The sequence below is a fragment of the Rousettus aegyptiacus genome, unplaced genomic scaffold (genome assembly GCF_014176215.1).
Source record: "Rousettus aegyptiacus isolate mRouAeg1 unplaced genomic scaffold, mRouAeg1.p scaffold_m13_p_7, whole genome shotgun sequence".
NCBI lineage: Eukaryota > Metazoa > Chordata > Mammalia > Chiroptera > Pteropodidae > Rousettus > Rousettus aegyptiacus.
The window spans coordinates 72,185,024-72,209,667 of record NW_023416310.1 but is presented as its reverse complement, the minus strand read 5'-3'; the positions used below and the strand labels follow the sequence as shown (position 1 = coordinate 72,209,667).

General features: G+C 50.7%; 2 protein-coding genes and 1 pseudogene across 7 annotated transcripts; 2 read left to right on the top strand and 1 right to left on the bottom strand.

Annotated features, from left to right (window-relative positions):
• Window positions 1-246: 246 nt before the first annotated feature.
• Window positions 247-365, bottom strand: LOC118605886 (annotated as a pseudogene).
• A 2,536-nt stretch (window positions 366-2,901) lies between these two features.
• Window positions 2,902-11,694, top strand: ZDHHC4 (zinc finger DHHC-type palmitoyltransferase 4). 4 transcript variants are annotated; one of them, XM_016155191.2, is made up of 8 exons: window positions 2,902-3,009; window positions 3,434-3,593; window positions 4,187-4,310; window positions 5,077-5,150; window positions 5,326-5,504; window positions 6,823-6,948; window positions 8,104-8,348; window positions 11,333-11,694. In XM_016155191.2, the coding sequence occupies exons 3-8, from the start codon at window positions 4,194-4,196 to the stop codon at window positions 11,621-11,623; spliced, it is 1,032 nt and encodes a 343-aa protein (XP_016010677.2). In that variant the 5' UTR covers window positions 2,902-3,009; window positions 3,434-3,593; window positions 4,187-4,193; the 3' UTR covers window positions 11,624-11,694. The 4 variants fall into 4 exon arrangements, with proteins under 4 accessions (XP_016010677.2, XP_036080828.1, XP_016010678.2 ...); XM_036224935.1 differs by having other exon boundaries at window positions 8,104-8,364; window positions 11,333-11,592; XM_016155192.2 differs by lacking the exon at window positions 2,902-3,009 and adding an exon at window positions 3,100-3,169.
• Window positions 11,695-12,778: 1,084 nt separating this feature from the next.
• CUNH7orf26 (chromosome unknown C7orf26 homolog) lies at window positions 12,779-24,517 on the top strand. 3 transcript variants are annotated; one of them, XR_001598151.2, is made up of 7 exons: window positions 12,780-13,264; window positions 13,753-13,974; window positions 15,804-15,969; window positions 19,539-20,063; window positions 20,806-20,845; window positions 23,733-24,092; window positions 24,234-24,517. XR_001598151.2 is itself a non-coding variant. In XM_036224933.1 (6 exons), the coding sequence occupies exons 1-6, from the start codon at window positions 13,073-13,075 to the stop codon at window positions 23,932-23,934; spliced, it is 1,317 nt and encodes a 438-aa protein (XP_036080826.1). In that variant the 5' UTR covers window positions 12,779-13,072; the 3' UTR covers window positions 23,935-24,517. The 3 variants fall into 3 exon arrangements, 2 of the variants coding, with proteins under 2 accessions (XP_036080826.1, XP_016010675.2); XM_036224933.1 differs by having other exon boundaries at window positions 12,779-13,234; window positions 23,733-24,517; XM_016155189.2 differs by having other exon boundaries at window positions 23,733-24,517.
• Window positions 24,518-24,644: the final 127 nt, after the last annotated feature.

The following is a 24,644-nucleotide window of genomic DNA, read 5'->3' as shown; positions in this document are numbered from 1 at the left end:
CCACTTCACCAACGCGGGTGGCAAATTTTAGCCTGTCCAGGTCACGGACGTTTTCTTGACAAGTAGACCCAGACGGGACAGGTCTGCCATATGTCCATTCGTATAGAGTCAGTTTAAGTAACCACAGTCTTTTATTTTATTTTTTTTAATTTTTATTTTATTTTTTTTTAGGCAAGGCAACCCTTGGTTGACCTCACACATTGCAAGGACCTTGTCAGGTTACAATCCTTCAGTTTTTATTTTTTATACCTACAGCACCTGGTCTTCCTAGGTGGTCTCCCATCCAAGTACTAACCAGGCCCGACCCTGCTTCGGTTCCGAGATCAGACGGAATCAGGCTTGTTCAGGGTGGCATGGACATAGACGAGGGCTCCTGCAGTCTTAACAGGCTATGAGGAAGAGGTTGGTCCAGAGAAGATGGGCTTCCTAGCACAGGTTAGCTAGGGCTTTCCTGAGTGTCTGATTGGTCCGTTGTACTTCTCCAGAGGACTGGGGTCTCTAAGCATTGTGGAGGCGCCATTTGATGCCTAAGACTGAAGAGGCGTTCTTAGTAATAGCTGATATAAAAGTCGGCCCATTATCGCTTTGGTAACCCAAATCTTGGGATGATTTCTTTTAAGAAAGTCTTTGAAACCTCTAGGACGTTTCAGTTTGAGTGGCAAATGCCTCTACCCATCCCAAAAAGGTGTCAGTAAGTACTAGCTGGCATCTAAAACTTCCCTGAGCCTTTGGCATGACAGGAAAACCACTCTCCTAATCTTCTCCAGGCTGGGTGCCCCAATATTGAGTTGGGTGGATGTATTGCCCAGGGGCCCCAGTGGGTGGATGTTGGGGTTGTTCAAATAGCAGGTAGGATAAGTTTCTCCCCCCTGTGATCAGGGTTACCCAAGGCTCCTCAGGGGCAACTTTTAGGGCCTTATGAGGAACCTCTTGGCTCCTCTCCAGTCCTCGCCTCCTGTCCACCGTGCCATCTCTAACATGGGTCTTGCAGGGTCAGGGTCTTGCAGACTGTGGGGCTTCCTTTGGAAGCAGTGGGGGCCTTCCCCTTTCCAATGACCCTCCTCTCTGCAGAGTGCACATTGATTGGGTCCTAGCCTCTGGGGTCCTAAGTACATTCCGGAACCAGAAGCAAGGCCTTTGGTTCTGCTAAAGTAGGCCCACTGCCCTGTAGACTACATTTTTTTTTTTTTGTATACCCCTGTTCTGATATAAGGCCATGAAAAGCTGGACACACAGAATTTCATCCTTTTTTTTTTTTTTTTGGCACAATAAAACTAATTGGACTATAGTATTGTAATTGAGGGAGCCAATTTATACTGGGGCCAGGCTGTATTACAGAAAAAGATTAGCTGTTTTCTTGCTAACGTGTGGTACCCGAATGATTTCCAATTCCAGAGGTTGCATCCCAACAGGGAGCTCTCCAGGATGGAGGTCTGGCTGCCCATCCCCCAGATCTGTGATCACAGGTCTGTTCCAATTCCCTAAACGCTTGGAACCATGGAAGGTTGGTAGGAACACAGATCCCACAACTTTTTGCACAAATAAGGCTGGAGAATTTCTCAGCTAAATCCCGGCTTCAGAGGGCGAGCTGGTGGTAGGTTGGCTTCTGCGGTATCAGGCACAGACCCGACAGGGTCATTGGCAGCTCAGATACCCACCTGGCTGACCTGGGCATTTGGGGTGAAAACCAGGAACCCTAACCGCTAGACCGTGTGGGAAGTGGCAGCGGGAGAGAGGGGGCAAACGTCCAAGCACAGGACGCTGAGACGCTTCTTTACAGTAACAGGAAGGCGCAGGGTCTCCCAGCTGGTAAACTGAAGTGGCCCCAGAGAGAAAATGTCGTCGTGGGGAAGGGGGACGTTAACCTCCGCTGAGGATGAGGGAAAGCGGCTGAGCACACGCAGGGTCGCGCCGGAGCGAGGCAGAGGAGAGGTAGGACGTGGAATTTACGCGAGTCGACCCACAGAGGCCAGGATGGAGTCCCAGGCTAAATGCGAAGCGGAAGACGATGAACGCTCAGAAAATCCACATTCATAACAGAAACAAGATCATCCTTAGATTTGGTGTCTTACCCGAGAGTCGCCTGAAATTTCTGCGATCGTGGGTATCGTGGTTCGTCTGTCACCTTTTCCAGAGCCTGAAGCGAGCTCCTTACTCTGGACAGAACCAGTGACCTTGCGCCGGGCGTCCCCAAGCACGACCCTGGTTTCGGGAGGGTGTCCCTGACCTCCTTAGCCCAGGGGTCTCCTCCTCGGTACCCACTGCCTCCTTTACTCGCGCTTGGCTGTTAAAGGTGCCCAGTGTTTTTTTCTGGTGTCCCCGTCTCTCCCCACCCCACGTGGCAGTCAACAGCCGAGGACCAAGGCCACTTTCGTGGAGCAAATGAGGGTCCCAGAGACAGAAGATTCGGAGCTGTCCCCAGGCGGCAGGAGCAGAGATACTGGAATGGTTCAGACAGAGCCCAACGGTGAGGCTGGCAGAAAGCAAAGCAAGCTGTCCATCAAGAAGACACGGCGTCTCGACCCCCAAGAGTGCCTGCCCCGCGCGCCCCGGGCCCCTTCTTCACAACACCAATGTCCTCGCCTGCACCAGGCCCAGGACGGTCTTTTGGTAAGACTTCCTGGCAAGAGCGCTCTAAAGTCCGACTTTCCATCCGTCTAACACGGTCCCGGAGGCGCGGAGACGCGCAACAAGCAGCACGCCTGAGGCGGCAGAGCACAGGCGGCACGCCCCGCCCCGAGGCACGCCCCGCCCCGAGGCACGCCCCGCCCCGAGGCACGCCCCGCCCCGAGGCACGCCCCGCCCCGAGGCACGCCCCGCCCCGAGGCACGCCCCGCCCCGAGGCACGCCCCGCCCCGAGGCACGCCCCGCCCCGAGGCCATCGGCACATCCGCCGGAAGTCGTCCTTCCCGCTAGCGCCTCGTGCCTACGTCACGGCCCCGCCGGAAGTCTGGGCGCGCACCGCGGAGGCGGTGTTGTGGTGCGGCAGGTGGTTTCTTCCTTCTTCAGGTAAGGGGGCTTCGGTTGGGCTCAGATACCCCTGCGGGTCCAGAGGTGTCGGTCTCCCGGCCTGACCCGTCCTTCCTCCACCCCGCCCAGGCCCCAGACACACCCCCAATATTCTCCAGCCTTCTGCACCCCGCCTTCCACACTGGGTTCTGGCCCCAGGGTAAGTTCCTGCCACGCCCACCCACTGGGACCCTCGGATAGAGAGTAGCTTTGGGAGGCTACTTCAGGTCCCCTCATGGGTAGGGGTACACAACAGTGTCCGAGGCTCCCAGCATATTTCTTCCCAGTTAGCTTTTTCTCTCGAAGTTTTAGAACCCCGTTCACGCTTCGGGGTCTCAACATCCCCCGACTTCCAGGTTCTTTTCCACAATGTATTCCGCCCCGACACCTATTATGTGAGCGTTGAATTGATCCGTCTTTGCAGCCGGATTCAGCCTCTGGGAGGAACCATGTCTCCTTCAGCTTCGGGTGTCACCCGTCGTGCCAGGTGCACGCCGCCGCACGAGAGGAGATGCCTTCTGAATTCTCCGTGAAGGTCGGGAGGAGGAATGCCGGAGCTGCCGCCTGAAATCCAATCAAAAGAAGTATGTAGGTTGGGGACCCCGAATTCTTAACACCTCGTGAGAATTGCTGCTCTGTGTTGCCTGTCTTATGAATGGTTTCTAGTTTGGTGATCTCCTTTGGAAGTCTGGCCCAAAATCCTATTTGCTAAGGCTGTAAGTAGACATCTCCAGTTTCTTAATACAAGTCTGTATTAATACATCACTTGAAGGACAGGATGCCCGATTCTGGGCTCTTCACTGTCTCTAGAGGGTGCTTGTTTTGATAGCATTGTTAACAGATTCTTTTAGTCACGTTCTGTTCCAATATCTTTGTGAATGTATTTAAGGAAGTAAAAAAATGATCTGTTGGTGGGAGGAGGGAAGTGGATACTTATTCTTGCATATTCTTCCCCACTTCATTTTGGAATTTGCAGATCGAAGATGCCCCAGAGCATGCCACAATGAAGCTTTTGCAGGAGAAAGAGTTCAGGACCTTCTGGGAGGCCCCACTGAAGAGGCAGGGTGTGCTTTAGAGCTGATAAATTCTGTTTGGGGAGCTATTTAGGTAGTTAATGTCTGAGACTGTGTGCTGTGGAATGAATCTCATTATAGTCACACTTTCTTTTCTTTTGTAGCCCCAGGATGGACTTTCTGGTTCTCTTCTTGTTCTACTTGGCTTTGGTGCTGATTGGTGCTGTTATGATCTGCATCTGCTCAAAAACTCATCGCCTGAAAGGCCTGGTCAGGGGAGGCGCACAGGTAACAATAACGGTTAGAGACCACTGTATTTTGAATACCACCTGTCTAAAAGGCTCACCAGTTTCCTAAGAGAAAAAGAAAGGGGTGCCATTTTTATTCATTTGTTTACTTGTTCTTTCATTTATGGCAGTTGTAGTATATTCTCTGGGAGCTTTGTTGTTGTTATTGTTTAAAGTAATCTTGTGATGATGCTTTGAGAGAAAATAGTATTCTCAAGGTTGGCTATTTTTCTCTGGATTTGTTGCCTATAATTGGTCATGGATCTGAGCAGTGTCTACCTGGAGGGACCTGTTAGGTGAAACTTGTGATATGTGAGCAGAAAGCTAAACATTGGGCTGCCTACATTCCTTCAAGCATCAGTGCACAAAAAAAAATTGAGATGAGCAGCCCTTGGGAAGGGTTGACTTCGGAGGGACCTGGGCCAATGCTTTGGAGGTGGACTTTGGAATGCAAAATTGAACCCAAGGCAGGGAAGGAGTGGCGTTCACTTTAGCGTTACCTGATGATCCCCTCTGCTCACCTCCCTTTGCCTGAAGACCCTGGCTTGGTACCTTCTTTGAGGTCAGGGTAGAGGTGGAGGAGTTGGTATCAAAGGAAGGCCAGCCGAGGGAAGCCCTTCTCTCTGTTCTTTCTTAAATCTCTTCTTTGCCCCTATGCGGAATCACAACTTAATATCACCAGCATTGCCTGCTGAACGTAAGGCATCTAATTATTTGGGGGAGAGGGGAATGAAAAATGAAATTTATTCTTTTTTCTTTTGTTTCAGATATTTTCCTATATAATTCCAGGATGCCTTCAGAGAGCCATCTTGAGATTGCTTCATTACCTCTTTCACACACGGTATTTCTATTTCAGAGTTTAAATATTATTTTCTTTTCTGTTTTGATTGTTAATTGTTGCTATCCTATACCTTCAGGGTAATAACAATAATAGATAACATGTCCTAAGTACTTATTATGTGCTAGGCACTTTGTAAATGTTTCATATAGTTTCTTATGTGCCTATTGTCTTTCAGAAACCACACTTTCGTTATCCTGCACCTCACATTGCAAGGAATGGTTTATGCTGAATACACCTGGGAAATATTTGGCTACTGTCGAGCGCTGGAGTTCTCCTTGTATTCCCTTTCTCTGCCTTATCTGCTGCTGATTGTAAACTTGTTTTTTTTCTCCCTAAGTTGTGTAACTGACCCTGGTAAGTTAAAGCTCGTAGTATAGAGACTGGTGACAGCTCAGCTGTCAGTCTTACCAATAGTGCTGCAAACAAGTAGTGATCCCTCTGAGGACTTTGCAAAAGATTTGATGTATAGTGCTTGCGTGATCTTTCTTTCACTTTTGAGTGTTTTCTAATTTTATCTTTTTCTTCTTTGATCCATGGGTTATTTAGAACTGTTTAAAACTTTACATACAAGTTTTTTAGTTTAATTTTTTGATGCTTTCACTTGATGTGTTATATAGAGAGGTTATGGTCTGTAGAATACTTTTTCTTTTGAAAATTTGATCGATGTTTGCATTATGCTTGGGCATGTAGTCAGTTTTTGTAAATGATCTATTTATGCTTCAAAAGAATGTATTCTTGGGTACAGAGATCCCTGTAAGTATATTAGATCGTTTGTTAATAATATTCAAGTCTTGTAGTCATACGAATTTTTTTTTGTGTTTGATCACTCAGTTACTGACAGTTACATCATCTCATTCTAATGGTAGATTTGACATATTTCTCCTTGTAGTTAATTTTTGCTTCACATATTTTGAAACCGTGTGTATGTATGTTAATTAATTACATAGTATTGGACACATTCAAGTTTAGAATTACTATCATCTCTTCTTTAAATCTTTTAAAAATATGAATTACTGTCACTAGTAATAATCATTGCTCTCAAGTTTTTTGTCTTATACTAATATTATAGTATCTTTTGATTGATATTATGCTTGTCTTTTTTTCTGCCATTCTTTTAATCTTTCCTGTTTTTGAAGCACTAAATGCCCATCAACATAAACTGTGGTATACCTATTCAATAGACTATTATTCAGCAATAAGGAATGAAGTACTTATTATACATGCTACAACATGGATGAACCTTGAAAACATTATGTTAAGTGAAAGAAACCAGATTTAAAAGACCACACATTATATGATTCCATTTATATAAAGTATCCAGAAAAGGCAAATCTACAGGAACAGAACATTGATTAGCATTTGCCAGAGACTGGGAGATTTAGAGAGAAATGGAGAGTGATGGCTAAAGGATTTCTTTTCAAAGTTATAAAAATGTTCTAAAATTGATTGCGGTGATGTTCGCACAACTCTGAATATACTCAAAACCATTGAATTGTACATTTTAAATGGGCAAATTAGTTTTATGAATTATATCAATAAAGCTGCTAAGAATTCTAAAATGAATTATTTAAAGTATTAAATATAGCAGGTTTAGTTGTGCTGTGTGTGGACAGATTTTGTGAATATCCAGTCCACTATATTGCTTAAAACTGATATTTGTTCCTTTTTTCAGGTACCATAACAAAAGCAAACGAATTATTGTTTCTTCAAGTTTATGAATTTGATGAAGTGATGTTCCCAAAGAATGCGAGGTGCTCTACTTGTGATTTAAGGAAGCCAGCGCGATCCAAGCACTGCAGTAAGTGTAGCTCTGGCTGCCCCAGCTCCAGCGCTCACAGACATGTGGGCTTCATCTGTAAGAGAGTGTTACGTAGGTCAAAGGGCAGGGCCACTTGACCACGAGACATGGGGCAGCCACTGCTGATAGAGGTTTCTTCCACGTGACTGGAAGTGAGGCCTTCTGTGCTTTGTGTAGTGGGCAACCCTCATTCTGGGCATGATAGCCCTTCCCTTGGCACGTGACAAAGCATGCTGCCCAGGACAGGTTTCTGCAGGATGTTGTGTTTGCAGATTTCAGTCTCAGCTGAGTCTGTTTTTCTAGGGAGTCACCAAGATTCTAGACTAGCGCTGTTCAACAAAAATACAATATGAGCCACATACGTGATTTTAAATATTCTCGTTGCCACATTACAAAAGTAAAAAATAGGTGAAATTAATTTTAATCATGTATTATATTTACCCAACATATCTAAAATACTCTTTTAACATGTAATCAGTATAAAAAAATCATTTGTGGGATAGTTCATATTCTTTGTCATCCAAAGTCTTTGAAATCTGATGTGTAATTTACATTTACAGCACATCTCAATCCAGACACCAAATTTTCATTGGAAATACTTGATCTGTATTTAGTTTTCATAAAATTTATAGTTGGAAGAGCAGATTCATATACCCAAGCCATTCCAAACCTTCTTAAAATATTTCAATAATTGAATCAGTACCAAAATTCATTTTCCTTTAATACGCATATTTATATTGATTTAATGGTTCATATTTCTCAGATGAATTTATTTGACTTTAAAGCAAAAGTATTAGTTTAAAAACTGTTTAAGTAAATTCACTAACTCTTGAGTTGTCTCAGTATTATTCACATCGATCTCAAAAGGAGCATTGGACAAACTGAAAAACGACCGTAAATTTATCGATACCAACAAGTACTCTTCAAGTTTTTCTTTTAGCCACATTTCAGGTGCTCAGTACCTATCTGTGGCAAGGCTGGTGGCTACTATTTTGTGTTTTGAACAACGCAGTTCTAAAAGCCGGGTGACCGCAGCTGCCGTATCGTCCAGCTCACACTGCCTGTAGCCAGTTTGTAAAAATGTCAGTAGGTGTGCACGGCGTCATTGTCTCATCAAGGACCAACGCAGGGTTGTGGCTCCCCATCTCTGTGCAGGTGTGTGTAACCGATGTGTGCACCGTTTTGACCATCACTGTGTTTGGGTGAACAACTGCATCGGGGCCTGGAACACCAGGTACTTCCTCATCTACCTCTTGACGTTGACGGCCTCAGCTGCCGCCGTGGCCACTGTGAGCACTGTGTTTCTGGTCCAGTTGGTAATGGTGTCGGACTTGTACCTGGAGACTTACGTCGATGACCATGGACACTTCCAAGTTATTGACACCGTCTTTCTTGTTCAGGTAACTGATTATTCAGGTAAGTATGGTGTGGGCAGTATGTTTCTAACTTCAGGTTTCAAAATTGGAAAAAGGACATACATTTGCCCAGTAAAAACATGAAGCTGTTCCTTTTAAAAACTTGATATGTAATCTTTTAAAATGGATAAATAATTCACATACCGTAGAATTCACTCTTTTAAAGTATACTGTTCAGTGGTGGTAATACAGTCACAGAGCGGTGTAACCATCGCTAATTCCAGAATGTTTCATCGCCTCAAAAAGAAACCCATTCCTGTCAGCAGTCACTCCCCATGCCCTTCTCCCTTGACTGTGGCCGTCACTAATCTGCTTTCTGGCTCTTTTTTGGACATATAATTTGTACATTCGGGACATTTCAATTTGCCTTTTTTGGACATTTTATGTAAATGGAATCATACAGTCTGTGGCCTTTTGGATCTGTTTCTTTCCCTGAGCCCCGTGTTTTCAAGGTTGATCCATGTCATGGCGTGAATCAGTACTTCGTGCCTCGTTAAGGCTGAAAAATACCCCATTGTGTAGGTACCATATTTTTCTTCCATTCATCAGTTGATGGACACATAAGTGTTTTCACTTTCTGTTTATTTTTGAATAATGCTGCTATGAGCATTTGTATACAAGTTTTTTGTGGACGTAGGTTTTTATCTCTTTTGAGTTACACCTAGGAGTGGAATTGCTGCCGGGTCATGTGGTAACTCCATTTGTAATCATTTGAGGAACTGCCAGACTTTTCCAGAGCAGCTGCACCATTTACATTCCCACCAGCAGTGTGTGAAGGTTCCAGTTTCTCCACATCCTTCCAACACTTATTACCTATCTTTTTTATTTTAATCATCCTAGCTTTTTTACCTCCTCGAGCCAGAACCCATTTTATAGTTATGTGTCACATTCGAATGTCTTTTTAGTCTCTTTTGGTCTAAAACAGTACCCCATATTTTTCATGAAATAGATATCTAGTTGCCTATTAGAATGTCCAATGTTCTAGATTTGTCTTTTTCATAATTGTGTCGTCTAATCTTTCTTTGTTTTCTTATGTTACTGTAAACCAGAAGTTCTAAGGCCTGGATTAGATTCAGTTTAAATTTTCTTGGCAAAAAAGCTTCCTAGGGAGAGCATAACCTAGGATCAGTGTAGCCTGGGTCGATTCATTGGTGAAGGTGGTGTCTACCAGCCGTCTCCATTGGCGAAATACATTTTCCCCTTGACGGAGGGTAATCTGTGTATTGGTTTTGGTTCTGTATGTAGGAATTTCTTTAGGATAGAGTCAAAAATATATAAAGACTGGGCCAAAGATTATCAACAGTCATAAGTCTTTTGACATTAACATCTATTGTCAAATTGCTTCTTAAAACCGCGTTCTTAGAGCAATGCGTGCGTGGTCATTTTACTGCCTCGGAGTGGGCGTTGAAGCTGCCTGCGGGTGAGAGGCGCCTCTAGTTTAATGGGAAAATTTGGTTTGCCCTTTTGAAAAATCATTTCTTTCATTTCTTTTGATTACTTTCCTCAACTGTCAATCATTTGTATATTTTCTTTTGTGAATGATGCCCTTTCCTTGTTTACCTGTTTGATATTAGAGTCGCTTTTGATTTCAGGTCTTTATGTAATAATGATAGGTCCTTCTTGTTGTATTTGTTTTCTATTTGTGTGTTGTTTTCGTGTAAAAAATTGTGAACATTTTTCTTCATCAAATCTATTTTCATTGTGACCTCAATTAGAAACTCTCCCTCATCAAGGGTTTTGGTAATCATTTGTTTCTCTTTTTTTCTAACTTTCAAAAATACTTAACTCTTTCAAAATTCATTTCCTTATAAAAAAATAAATTATGAAAATTCAAGCAGTCTAGAAGTGCTTAAAATGAAAAGGGGGGAGGGGTGGAAAATAAGTCAAGGTGGTCAAGGGGGACAGCCTTCCCAGCGACACACGAAGAAGACCCGGGACATGATGCACAGCGTGGTGACTCTAGTCGTGTATTTGAAAGTCGCTAAGACACCAGCTCTTAAAAGTTCTCATCACACATACAAAAAATTGTAACTGCGAGGTGCTGGATATGTTAACTAAACTTATCGTAGTAATTATGTCCATACATAGGTATAATCATGTTTTGCACTGCATTGTGCACCTTAAATTTTCACAATGTTATATGTCAATAATATCTCAGAGCTGGGGTAGGGGAAGAAAAATTTAAAACATCTTGAAAACAAAATGAAAACTTATTCCTCTCCCCTCCCAACACTTTCTCCCCCCCAGAGGCAACTGCTTTTGCAGTTTGGTGTGTACATTTCAGGTTTTTTTCCTATGCTTGTTTATTCTGCCGTACACCTTCCTAGAGAGTTTTGTGTTTACACAAACAGGGTCTCATCATGATCCTGGCATCTCATCTTTCGCATTGGGAAATACATATTACCAACGTCTTTTCCAAATTAGTACATACAAATTGAACTCGTTTTAATGGCTTCTTATTTTTCCATAGTACGACTATCCCAGAATTTTATTCTCCCTCGTGGTTGGACAGTTAACTTGTTCCTTGTGGGAAGAGAGGCTGTTGAGTTTGGTGCCTTGTCCAGTGTGTGCCCTTGTGCATGCGTCTCTGGTGTTTCATTTTAAGAGCAAGATCTCCTCTATCCATTTGGACCTTACTTTGATGCATGAACTAAGGTCTACGTGTATGTCTGTGTTTTATAAATAGCTAACTGGCATACTCGTCTTCTGAATATCTGTTCTCTTTCCTTCAGTGTACAGACTTCGTTTATCCGATATTAAACTCTGTACAGCTAGGATTTCTTCCTGGGCTGTTGGTCAGTGCTGTTTGTGGTTCTGATTTGTGTCCAGTGGGTCAGATGTGCACGGAGGTGGGTGAGCTGGGGAGGCATCTCTGACAGTCTTGTGCACAGGACCAGGGCTGGCTGGTGCCGACCCTTACTTGTGTCATGACCCAGCTAGCTAACATGCTGCTGCTTCTTTGTCCCTAGTACCTGTTCCTGACCTTCCCAAGGATTGTTTTCATGCTGGGCTTTGTCCTGATCCTGAGTTTCCTCCTAGGTGGCTACCTGTGCTTTGCTCTGCACCTGGCTGCCACCAACCAGACCACTAACGAGTGGTACAGAGGTAACCGGGGCTGGTGCCAGCATTGCCCCAGCACGGTCCGGCCCACATCAGCAAAGCCCTGGGTCTACCGGAACAGTCACTCCCATGGGCTGTGGAGCAACCTTAGAGAGATCTTTCTACCTGCTGCTGTACATTATAAGAGAAAGAAGAAATAAGAATGAGAAGAGCGTCACTGCCTTTTAAATGCTGTATACATTTATTTATACATGTGGATACTTCATAAGCATCGCTTGTTTGTTTTTTTTCTGGTTTCTGCTGTGTATTTATGAGTCGGCTTTCAGCCGTTAAAGGAAAGGAAGAGAGAAGTAGCATTTACTGCGTGCCTAATAGCAATGCTCCTGGCTCATACTCTGTTCACTCAGCCTGTTGGGCTGGAGCTCCTCTGAAGTCTGAGGGGCTCAGAGATGACTTCTCAGAGGCTCTAGTTGGCCTTGGTCTCCCATTCCAGATTTATGCTCTTGGACAGGAAGGACCTATTGGCTTGGTCCCCTATGTGCAGGAGGGTCACAGGGACTTAAACTTGCGCCAGGTTGTCCCCTCTTTGATGTCCTTCCCATCTCTCCCAGGGAAAGACTTTGGCTTTGTTTTGTTTTGCCTTTTTTTTTTTTCCCCCCATGTCTTAAACCATACTCAGCATCCTCAGCCAAGTCCACCCTCCGTCCTGCCTGGGTCTTTTACACAAGTCACATTTCTGTACTCGCAGCCTCCTGCCTGCCCTCCACTGGCCTCTTGTGGCCACATTGGAGTATTTTCGGCCCTATTTTTAAAATCCAAAACGGCCTCCCAGTTAGTTCAGTGCAGAGACAATGCAGGAAAGAGAAAGTGCCAAGGGTTTTTAGGGTGGTGAGTGTTAGGAGCCGGATAGCTAAGATTCCCATGGCTCTCCTGGTATACTCTGAGGGGGACCCTGGGGACAGGAACTGGGAGTCAGGGGTGGGGAGGCTCCATTTGGCATTGCAGCCCTGTGAGTTCGGACTAGATATAAACTTCCAGATGAATTGCTGAGGCCTGGACCTGGGCCCTGCGCCTCCACCCTGACCTTACTGGGGGGAACGCACGGAGCAAAACGTGTAGGCTTTGATCCCCGGGCAAGGGAAGCAAAGGCTGCCTCGACCTGCCTTGCGGGCTTGGCGGGGGTTGCTGGCTCCGGGCCCCTTGTCCCCGGTCGGCAGGCGGTCTCGAGGCCGGGGGGCGGGGCTTGCGGGCGGGGCGTGTCTCGGCCTCGGCGCGAACTCGCGCGCGCGGGCGGAGCCGCCAGGTGGCGCCCTCCCGAGAGCGGGCTCCCGGCGCGGACCGCGCTTGACCTCTGCGGGCCGCCGTCGCCGTGCTCGGCATTCCGCCGCCGTTCGCTCCGCGGCGTCGGGCTCCTGCGGCTCTCGGGGGCGCCGCGGTCGCACACCGGGGGTTTCCGCCGGCCGGCGGCGGGGATGGCAGCCTGAGCGGGCCGAGCGGGGAGCGGCGGGCGGGCGCCACGGCCCAGGCCCGGCTCGGCGGCGGGAGGCCGGGTCGCGGCCTCTTTGTCTCCAGGGCGGCGGGCGCGTCCGCGGGGCTCGGGGCGGAAGTCGCGACGCGCTCCCCGGGCCCCGGGCCGCCGCGGCCTGGCCATGAGCGACATCCGGCACTCGCTGCTGCGCCGCGACGCGCTGAGCGCCGCCAAGGAGGTGCTGTACCATCTGGACATCTACTTCAGCAGCCAGCTGCAGAGCGCGCCGCTGCCCATCGTGGACAAGGGCCCCGTGGAGCTGCTGGAGGAGTTCGTGTTCCAGGTGCCCAAGGAGCGCGGCGCGCAGCCCAAGGTGCGGCGGGCAGACCGCGGCCGGAGCACCCTGCTCTCGCTCTTTGTACCCCCGTCTCCATGAGAAGTGTTCGCCAAACCACAAACACCCTTCCTATCCGGGGCCCCGTTCCCGCCCTCGGCCTTCCTCCAGCAGCAGCGTCCAAAACCTGCCTTCCCTGGAGTCCTGAGCGTTGCTCAGCTGTGTGTCTGTTTTGCGGGGCGTGTGACAGGCATGCCTCACTGGCGTTAAGGAAAGGGACTTTGAAGGCCTGTTATGGAGAGGCTCAGACCCCTGTAGGTCACTCCGAGGCCCCTGGCATGCTGCATAATGATGTATAATGACATTTTTTTAGCATTAACGGTAGAGATCTGTTCTCTGGCACCTGGGCTTTAGAGGGGTGAAATGTGTCCTGGGGAAAATAGAATATTTCCTGTCTTCTTACTGGATGAATTAATGTGCATGTTAAAACCAAATTTCTCATCGCTTCTCCTGGATTTGTTTTGTAGAGATTGAATTCACTTCAGGAGCTCCAACTTCTTGAAATCATGTGCAATTATTTCCAGGAGCAAACCAAGGACTCTGTTCGGCAGATTATTTTCTCATCCCTTTTCAGCCCCCAAGGGAACAAAGCCGATGACAGTCGAATGAGCTTGTTGGGAAAACTGGTCTCCATGGCAGTGGCTGTGTGTCGAGTCCCAGTGTTGGAGTGTGCAGCCTCCTGGCTCCAGGTACTTCTTTTCCTGAGATTTCTGAAGAGACACTTAGAGTCAGGAATGTTCAATAATTGGATTTCTTGAGAGGCCTTTTCCACATATTATCTCCGTGATGTCACTGGCCTGTGTCCTGATGTCCCAGACCTGTATTTATACACAGGTAGTAACCATTCTTAAGAAAACGGTAGTTTGTAATGATGAGTGAATTTTAAAGGAACAAAATTAAGGCTCCATCTTCAGTACATGTGAAAAATCATTTTTAGTTGAAAAGGATAGGTAGGGTTTTGAAAACAACTATGAGTGCAGCCTCAAAAATGGGATAGTTTTTTTCTTACAGATCATCGTATCTCAGATGGTAGCAACGTTTGCTTGTTTTTTCTACAGTTAGATAAGGAAGAGAGTGAATTCTTTTAAGTTGTTCCAGGATGACGTTACAAAGTGGATGGCTCCTCTAATGGATATGGATGTAAGAACTTTCCAGAGCATTTTATCAAAGGAAGAAAATGTACATTTACAGTAGATGTGATACTTCGGAAGATTCATTTTGTTTTGCTTTTTTGTTACTCAAAGTCTTTGAAAAATTGATGATCCACTTAGAGTGATTATTAACTCAAAATTTTCATTAATATGATCCTCATTGATGTTAACAGCATTTATTACATTCGGTTTCACAAACCTGCTTCATTCCCAAGCTCTTGAAGCCATTTTTCTTTTTTCAATATATTTAAATGTTTTTCATGTAATCTTATCTTTAAAATTTGCCTAGCAGAAAGATAAGTTGTTCTTTGTACAACACAGGTAATTCTCAGTGTGGTAAATGAGAGCCTTAGTTCTCACCAGTATGATTTCCGGGGTATTTGAATTGATCACATGCGTCATATTTAACTCTAGGTTATCTCTATCCCCTCACAGCCTAGTGAAGTCAAGTTTAGCATCTTGTGATTTATCATGTAAGTTTCCATTTATCTCTTCCGACGCAGTCGTGCTGGGGTTTTGGCAGAACGAAAGCGGAGCGGATATGAACGACAGGACAGGGCCGTAGGGGTTTGGGTCAGGGTGCGCCACGGTGGGGCGAGGGGCTGTGGCTTCCTCTGGGGAAAGGCAGAGATGGCTGGTTTGGTGCTGCGGGTGGAGGTCAGCCTGATGAGCAGTCTGGCCTGCCGTCTCCTTGCCGTGTCTCCTGCAGGCCATGTTGGGGCCCTGGAACTGTAGCATCCTGAGCAGCTATTGAACGTGGCAGTGGTTACAGATTGGCGTCTGGGCAGGAAGGAAAAAGGCAGAGGAGGGTGGTGATGTAGGACTTGAAAGTATTATGGAAACATGTAAGGATAGGGCTGTAAGAGAGATGGAGGAAAGTAGTGCTCTAGATGCTGTGATAGTTCACGGACTCTCCTCACTCTCTTTAGAAAGTGGTAGCAGCTGTTAATTTTTACCTACGGGATGACAGAAGTTGTCATTTTTCTCACCGGAGTGAGAGTGATCTTTCCTAAGTAAACTTCAAAGCAAGGTTCAGCAGGTTCTGTATATAAAGGGCAAGATAGTGAGTATTTTAGGCTTCGTGGGCCATACAGTCTATCACAGCTACTCAGCTCTGTCCTTGTAACGCAAGGGCAAATGTTGGAGCAGGGCAGCGTTTCAGTAAAACTTCACTTACAGAAACAGGTCGTGGGATGGATCTGGTCCGTGGGCTTTAGTTTGCCAGCTGCTGCTGCAGAGCTGGCCGTTAATGTCTTTACCACTCCGGAAGGGGTCCGCCACCTCTGGTGGCCTTCACCCGTTGCACGTAGTTGGTAGCCTCCCACCCGACAACGCCTGTGGTTACGTGGACTGTGGCTTCTTTCCAGCGGACGCCCGTGGTCTACTGTGTGCGGTTAGCCAGGGCCCTCGTGGACGACTACTGCTGCCTGGTGCCGGGATCCGTCCAGACGCTGAAGCAGATATTCAGCGCCAGCCCTCGCTTCTGCTGCCAGTTCATAACTTCCGTCACCGCGCTCTACGACCTGTCGTCAGGTAAGTGCTAAACAAACACGTTGCTGCCGTGAAAGAGGCTTCGGACGATTGCCAGTCTTATTCCCACTGAGCACTCAGGTGTAATGTCCAGTGAATGTGTTGGCCTTTTTTTTTTTTCTCTCTGAAATGTGTGTTTTAGGCCGGAGGCTGGAGGAGTGGGCCGCCTGGACGTGTGGAGTGTGCGCCGGGAGCTCGCAGGGCTTCCCGCCTGCCCGCTTCAGAATGGCCCACGTGGCAGGCGGCCCAGACGCCCAGCGTCTGGGTCTGGGAGACGTGCGGCTTTCTCCCTACACTTGACTTCCGTTTTTATCCCTCACTTTTCACTTTGAAACATTTTTAAACTTCAGGAAGGTTGCGAGACTATGACAACAGACGTTCGTATATCCCTTACCTAGATTTACCAATTAACCTTTACCATAGGTTATTCTCTTTCCCTCCCTGCCTTCCTCTCTTTCTCTCCCCCTCTCCACACACACTTGCAAATATTTTTCCCGGAACATTTGAATTCGTAGCCAGTATCGTGTCCCACATACTTAAGCACACGAAACACGTGTCTTCTAGGAACAGGAACGTTCGCTTACGCAGCCATGACACCGTCATCACACCTAAGAAATTAAGTGTTGCCAGAATACGGTTACCTCACGTACAGTCTATATTCAGATTTCCCTGGTTACCTCAGTAGTGTCTTTTGTAGCTTCCGCCTTCCCTCCCTTTGGGGGATCAGGAGAACTCAGGATCCCGATCAAGGATCACACATTACACAGCGTTGTCATGTTGCTTTGGTCTTCAAATCCTGAACAGTTCCCGGCTTTTAAAAATACCCGTTATGACGCTGACATTTTTACGAGCTCAGGCCTGTCGTTTTGCGGGACGCCGCTCAGTATGGATTGCTCTGATTGTGTCCTTATGAAAATAGTGACGTTAAACGTTTTCGGCACCATGTTCCTCAGGTGGCAGTGTGTCCCCAGCGCATCACACTGGCAGCCGTGCACCTCGGTCTGCTTGGGGATTAAAAAAAAAATTACTGATTTTTACTTTAATTTTTTTAAAATTATGGTGACATCGGTTAAGGAAATCCAGTAAGTTTCAAGTGCTCAATTCAGCATAAGGCATGTTTGTACATCGCGTTGTGTGTTCGCCGCCCACTGTGAGATTTCTTTCTGTCACCACGTTTGACCCCCTTTTACCCCGTCTACCTCCCCCCTCGGGGATGCTTTTGAGACTTCCCTAACAAGATGCTGGGGAGGGCCTCACGTGGCCATCAGGTGGCATTGGACTTGAGCTGGGGGAAGCCGGTGTCCCTCGTCCCTGGCGAGCAGCAGAGCCCTCTGTGCAGACCATTTTCTGCACATTTGCAGTAAAGAAAGCCCACGGGGCCGTGGCTAAGCGGGGCGGGGCTGCGCTCCTTTGCCACGTGGGATGGGAGGGCCTCACCCTGCAGGGACGCGATGGCCAGCTTTCCCTGTCGTGCCGGGTCCCTCCTCCTGCTCTCGGCTCCTGCCGTTCCGGGGGCTGACACACAGCCCCTTCCTCACCCTGGCCCGTTAGCTAGGCCAGCAGCTCGGCAGCCTGCAGCAGCCTGTTCCACGTCCAGCATCCCGTGCCGGCCTCCCACCGCCTCCCCGATTACCCTGCTTCGCCTTTGACGTGCGACTTTTTTTCTTGCTGTTAGACATGTCAGTTCTCAGGAGGAAGTGCGGACGCAGTGTGGACATTGAAGTGCACGCCGCAGGCGCATGTGATTCCGTCCTCCCGGAGCGGTTCGCCACGGGGCGGCAGACGGCTCCAAGCCATGCCCACCGCCGGGGTGGAGTTGGCGGAGTTTTCCCCGGCGCCCTCCTGGGGCTTCCTAGGGGCCGCCCATGGCTGGGAACCGCATTCAGGCCTTTTGTTTTCCGCTAGGAAAGATAGAATTAAACCTACATTACAGCATCATAGGTGCCCTTTGGGTCACCTGTAATTCGAGGCCAAGGACAGGAATTGGCCTTACCACTGGGAATGGATTATTTAATGTATGGAAAAGGAAGTAACGTTCAGAGAACACCACTAACACTCAGGAATGGGTATGAGACAGTATTTTTCTATGTTGCCATTTTCCCAGTTCGATGTGTCAGTGATTTCTTAAACCACTTTATCGAGGCGTGACTCACACGGGACAAGCTGCGCGTATTTACTGTACACAGCTTGAGGAATTTGGAGATACGGAAGTCACTGGAAGTCACCGGGCGCACGGCGGCAGCCCCGGAGGGCTGGGCGTGGAGTCTGCTGTGGGAATGGCATTCGATGCCGTGCTTCTGCTGACAGAGCACTGCTGGGGAGTCTGTGCCCTCAGGGCCACAGCAAGGAAGCAGCTCACCGAACCAGACAGAACCGCCGCTTGTCCGGATGGTGCCGAGACCTCGGATCTGTCAGCGGGAAGGTTTTAGGGGTTGTTCACTCAAGTCCACACGCACACAGGACACAGGCTCACCCTGCCTTCAGGTTCTCGCAGGCGCCTCGGCGTAGATTGGGGGGCGGGCAGCATGCCAGAGGAGTGGGCACGGGACTGGCACTTCTCAGACGTCGGTGTTTCAGAGACTGCAGGACCAGACGCAGGGCTGCCCACTCACTGTTTGTTTTGCCAAGTAGGGGTCACGGCCAGCCGCTTCGTACTGTGGCCATCATTTCGTAACAGAAGGGCCAGGAGTGGGGGCCGTGGCTTAACATCAAAACCATAGCTAGACATGATTTCAGGGGGAAAGGCTCGTCTCCTCAGACAGAGCAGTCGGGCCTTACAGCGACGTGTGTCTCTGTCACCCCACGCTCTCCTTGGTGCTTGGAGTTGGACCTCAGCAGCCCAGCCAGAGCTCTGTCACGAGCTGAGGGGTGCACAGCCCCAGAGACAGGAGGCCGGGGACCCACTCCCGTTCAGAGCCACCTAAAGGCATTGCACGCCGGTCCCAGGCTGGGCCGTGTAGCCTCATGGTTAAGAGCCAGGCCACTTGGGGTCAGATGAGCCGACTACACATTTTTGATGAATCCTAGGGAAGTTCTTTAACATCACTGTGCCTCAGTTTCCTCTGGAGTTGTTGGAGCGTTAAATGTGTCGCTCTGTGTAAAGGAATAGACCAGCGCCTGGAACATGAGAAGCCCGGAATAAATGTCAGCATTTGTTTTTATTGTTCTCTGTCTAGGCCGCCACAGCTGTCATGTACCCTGGAAGACACACTAAACCTGGGGGTCACAGGGAAGGAGTGAAGTGTGGTGGTAGCTTCAGACATAAAAAGTGTAGAATTTTGTTTAAAATTACGTATCGGATGATCTTTCTTCAAGACATAACGGAGTTCTAGGGAATTGTTGAGTTGACACAGTCCTTGAGCCCTGGCTTGGCCAGACGGTCCTGTCACCGGGGGTGGTACACGGAATAAGACGGGAGGCCCAGCCCTCACGGAGGGGATGGTCTAGGGAAGGAGACGGGAAGTAGGGATCCTGAGTGTCAGGTGGCGAGTGCTGCGAACTCGGTCCGTGTCCCCTCCGTCCACTCCTGTCACTGGGGCCGAACACCCTCCTGACTGAGCGTGTCTTTGCAGATGATCTCATCCCACCGTTGGACTTGCTTGAAATGATTGTCACCTGGATATTTGAGGACCCAAGGTTGATTCTCATCACTTTTTTAAATACTCCGATTGCAGCAAATCTGCCGATAGGATTTTTAGAGCTCACCCCGCTCACCGGATTGATCCGCTGGTGTGTGAAGGCCCCTCTGGCTTATAAAAGGAAAAAGAAGCCCTCCTTGTCCAATGGCCACGTCACCAGCAAAGCTGCCCAGGACTCAGGAGGGATGGACAGAGACTCCCACCTCTTGTACTCAAAACTTCATCTCAGCATCCTGCAGGTGCTGATGATGCTCCAGGTGCACCTGACTGAGAAGAATCTTTATGGGCGCCTGGGGCTGATCCTGTTTGACCACATGGTCCCGCTGGTGGAGGAGATCAACAGATTGGCGGATGAACTGAACCCCCTCAACGCCTCCCAGGAGATCGAGCTCTCTCTGGACCGGCTCGCACAGGCTTTGCAGGTGGCCATGGCCTCTGGTGCCCTGCTGTGTACAAGAGGTGGGTGATTTCTTGCCCTGGCCTTCCCGGGGGTGGGCTCACCACCCCCTGTCTGAGAGACTATCGGGCTCTTGGACAAATACTGTCCTCTGCCTCTTTTAGGACTTTTTTCCTCTTAGTGAACACGGGGGAAGCGGGGGGCATCCCAGGACGTGCCCAGACAGGGCACCGTGACCATGATGTTGGTGTGTCTCCTGGCCATTTCGCCCTGGACGGAGGATTCCTCAAGAGTGCGGATAGTAGCTTAATGTGTTTCCTCTTAAAGAATCTTCTTTTTCTGCCGTCCTTTTTCACTGAGGCATAATTTACATACGATAAAACGCATTGCATGCCACATTCCTCTCGCCTGGTTCGCGGGTTCCTCGGGGCTGCATTTCGGCGCGTGCACGCTCCCAGGAGAAGGAGCTGTGATGATACACCTGGGCGCTTTGCTTTTTAACCGTTGGCTCCCAGAGGCTGCCTGTGGCCCCAGGCCGCAGTCACGGGGGTTCCGCTTCTCGCGGGCGTCTGGGCCCCTCCCCGGCCACCTGGGGCAGCCTGCCGTGGAGCTGTCCCGTCCTCGGGTGCGTCCGCTTGGGGACTAGTTTGTTAAAGCCAAGATGGAAGAGAAAACAGTTTCTAAGCGTCGTCAGGAGAGTGTGGCGTCAGGCACTGTTCGGGTCTCGCTGCCGTCGTGAGCGTCCGAGCGTCTCGTCTCGCCGTCTCCAGTCTGCCCCTTAACCGTGTGTCTCCTTGCTTTCAGATGACCTGAGAACCTTGTGCTCCAGGCTGCCCCACAATAAGTAAGTGCCCTCTCGCGACTTCTAGTGGGGGTGGGGGTGCAGGGGGGTGCCCGGCAGGGTAGACCGCTCGTCCTGGCTTCCTTGGTCTGTAGTCTGGAGCTTCTGTATATCAGGAGCCCCTTGGGGACCTGATAGTTAGTATGGGACAGATACGAGGACAAAATCCACATGAGAAGCTCACAGAGAGAGCATGTCAAAGACGAAAGGGTGGTCGTCTTGGCTGGAGCCAGGAAACCAGAACAAACTCAGCGTCGCCTATGGTTCACGAAGCGCTTCTGGGTAATTTTTGTGACGTTGGTGACATCGTGAGCCGCAGAAATACCACAGAGCCACAGCCCTGGGGCACAGCTTGCCGGTCAGGCCTGTGCCTTGGTGCCAGATGGCGCTGGCCGGGTTCTGAGTGTGGTTCTGTCTGTGGCTCGCTGTGGCGCGCGGCCAGTCTCTGCCCGTCTCTGAGCCCCCGTTGCCCCCCTCCTGAAGTGGGGACACTGGTCCGCCTGCCTCCCGGGGTCATGGTGAGGATTAAACGGGTGGCATTTGTAAGTCTCTCAGCCTAGTCTGCGGCACGTGGGATGCTCCCGGTAAATGGCGGTGGTCGTCATAATTTGGGGGGAGACAGTGATAATAGTGGGGAGCAGCAGGAGCTGTGGTCGAAAGCGTCTGGGGAGGATCCCAGCCTTGCCGCTTCCTATCTACGTGGCCTTGGGCAAGAACCTTATCTCCCACGCCCCCCATTTTTGCTGTAAAATCAAGAAAATAACAGTATCTGCCTACGTCCTGCCGCCTCCCCTGCATTCTGCAGTGTCTTATGAGGATTAAAGGAAGAAAAACAAAGTCCTTAGAACCGCACTTGTGTAGCACCTAAGCGTTAGCCGCTGTCGCTTCACTGTTACTTTTATAATTTAGGGATTCTGCTTAATTAACTCCGCAGACTCTCTTAAGCAAACAGCTGCACGCACCAAACATTTCACGCGAATGCAGTATTAGCAGAAACCTGGAAGCGACCTAACTGTCTCACAGCCCGGGGACACCTAGCGTGTCAGGAGAGGTCAGAAGGGTGGGATGCCGTGTCTGCTGAAGGCAGGGCGCGCAGCGGGCGCCTGAGCGGTTGCAGACCTGTAGCGGCCCGGCCGGGCGGGAGGGGCGGTGCCCCCGCAGCAGCGCCGGGGCTGCCGTTGGCGGAGCGCGGCCGAGCAGCACGGCGCGTGCCAGGGCCAGCGAGTGTGGGCAGCGGCAGGCTGATGAACGCGTTTCGTCTTGGCATGTAACTGGAAGTCCGCGTTGGAACCCTTCCTGACCAGCGCTGCTGGGCCCTCCCCTCTGGGAGAACAGGAGAGCAGAGGGCCCCCCGCCCCCCGCCCTGCTCCAGGAGCTGCCGCCCCTCCCTGGGCGGCTTCCGGCGGCCCGCTGCTGCCCTGGGCCTCATCATCTCATCATCTCTGCGTTCACTGTCTTTCTAGCTAGACGAGAAGCTTCTTAAAAGCCCCTCTCTCTCTGGCAGGCTGTGCAGGGTCACACCAGCACGTGACCTGAAGTGTGCCTCTGTAGTACCTCCACTGCAGGTCTATTTACTTGTTTGCTTATTTCGATTCAATTTATTACTCGGAGTTAATGAAAAATAATAACGCAAATGAAAAGGGACTCAGACGCTTCAGGCCGCTGAGGGTGCCGGCTTTGCTCAAGGCCTTCCTCGTGCGCTCGGTGCTCTGCCCCGGCCCCTTCGGCTGCGGGGAGCAGGCGGGCCGTTGGGGTTCACCCGCGGTCGGAGGGGCCAGCAGTGGGGTGAGGGCGGCCGTCGCTGGCCGGGCAGGGCAGCAGCAGGGGCTGGCAGCGCCGCGGCACAAGGAAGCTGAGGGGCGGACGATGGGCGTGCACAGGACCTGGCAGCTGGAAATTCGCGATGTGACGGGACCTGTGTGGACTCTGGGGACACAAGACCCGGCCGAGCCAAGGCCCCAGGGTGAGGCTGGGAGGGCAGAGGGCAGCGCCAGCCTACGCACAGCAGAGGCCGGGGAGTGGCAGGAAGGGGGCTGGGGACGGCGCCTCTGCCTTGAGGCGGAGGACCTGAGAAGGTGGAACCGGGGAGCTGGTTGCTGCAGGCTGACCGGGGGCACGGGCCGCCCGGGGCCCGGGAGCCGGACGCAGGGGGATGTCCGGAGTCTGCTGAGGGTTCTGGGCGGGGAGAGGGAGCTTCGGAAGGGACCGGCATTGGAAATGACATTGAGGTAGCAGGGCCGGGGCTTTCTGTGAGACAGAGGCCGCTGATGTCCCAAGCCAGCGGGAGGAGCGCAGGCGGGAGGAGGTGCACAGCACGGGGACCGGGGGCCAGGGGGCGGGAAAGATGGTGCGGCGTTGTTGGGGACCCTGGTCCTGCTGGGTGGAGTGGGGGGTCATGGGTTCAGGTGGGAGGGGATGCCCCAGCGCCAGGGAGCCCGTCACCCGGCAGCGTTGGAGCAAGTGGCAAGAGGGTGCGCCGCTCGTTGGGGTGGAGGCGGGAGGGGCGTGGGCCTCGGGGGACGGGTCAGGCGGCTCCAGGCCCGGGCAGGCCTCTGGGCGTCAGGGAGGCCAGCGTTCGTGTGGCTTTGCCAAGAAGTCGGTTAGGACTTGCTCATGAAGAATGCCTTTGAGCACACTGGCCCGCTGGCTGCAGGGCCTCAGGCGCCACCCTCATAGGTGTAGGCAGCTGAGGCAGAACCGGGTGGCGGCCTGCGTGGTCCCCGTGCCGTGGTGCTGAGGCCGCAGCAAGAGCTTCCGTGGGCCGCAGGCCCCTCCCCTCCCGTGGCCCTCGGCACCGAGTCCAGGGAAGGGGACCAGCCCCGGTGCCGCGCCTCAGGCGGCCGTCGTCACGGGAGCCCACGCGTCCTGATTCTCCTCCTTGTGTCCGCAGCCTGCTCCAGCTGGTGATCTCCGGCCCCGTGCAGCAGTCACCGCACGCCGCGCTCCCCCCCGGCTTCTACCCCCACATCCACACGCCCCCGCTGGGCTACGGCGCCGTGCCGGCCCACCCCGCCGCCCACCCCGCCCTGCCCGCGCACCCCGGGCACACCTTCCTGTCGGGCATGGCCTTCCCGTTCAGGCCCATCCGCTAGGCCGGCCCCGCGTGCCGCCAAGCGGCAGTGTGCCTTCTGCGCCGGGTCGGATGGAGGACGCCTTCCGGACAGGGCGCCCCGTCCCGCAGAAGGGGACCCGTGGAGGCCGCCAGACGCCAGCGCCACCAGGGCGGAAGTCCTGTGACAGCGCCATCCAGGTACCTCCTACCTGGCCACGTCCGTAAGCGTCCAGATTGGACAGATAAAAGGAAACATGTCCAGCCCCCCGCAGAGCGATGACACGGGCGTCTTTCGCAGATGCCAGTTCTGTGAGCCCGTTGTCTCGTGTGTCATTTCAGACACACTCGCTCCGAGCCTGTGCTGTCGGGGACCCGGATGTGAGCAGCAGCACTGCAAGTGCCGGGCTGGCGGCCTTGCTCGGGAGCGGGACGTGTTCCTGCCGCACACGCAGGCTTCTCGGGCCTCGCGACCGCAGGCTGGCACGCGGCACTCGGCGCTGCCCCGGGAGACCCGAGAGGATCGCCCCGTCGCCGAGGAAAGGAGCTGCTCTGTTTTACTGGGGTCTCTACCTTTTCCTTTCCATGTTCAAATAAATTTTTTCTAAACAGTTTTATAGACGTTATGGAATGTGTTCTAAGAACTTATTCAACATAAGCCGCAGTGGTCCTTCCCATCTGCCACAGTTACGGTAACAAGATTGGGTACAATCTCGGCCACTCCTTTTGGCAGAAACGGCGGACAGCGTCCCC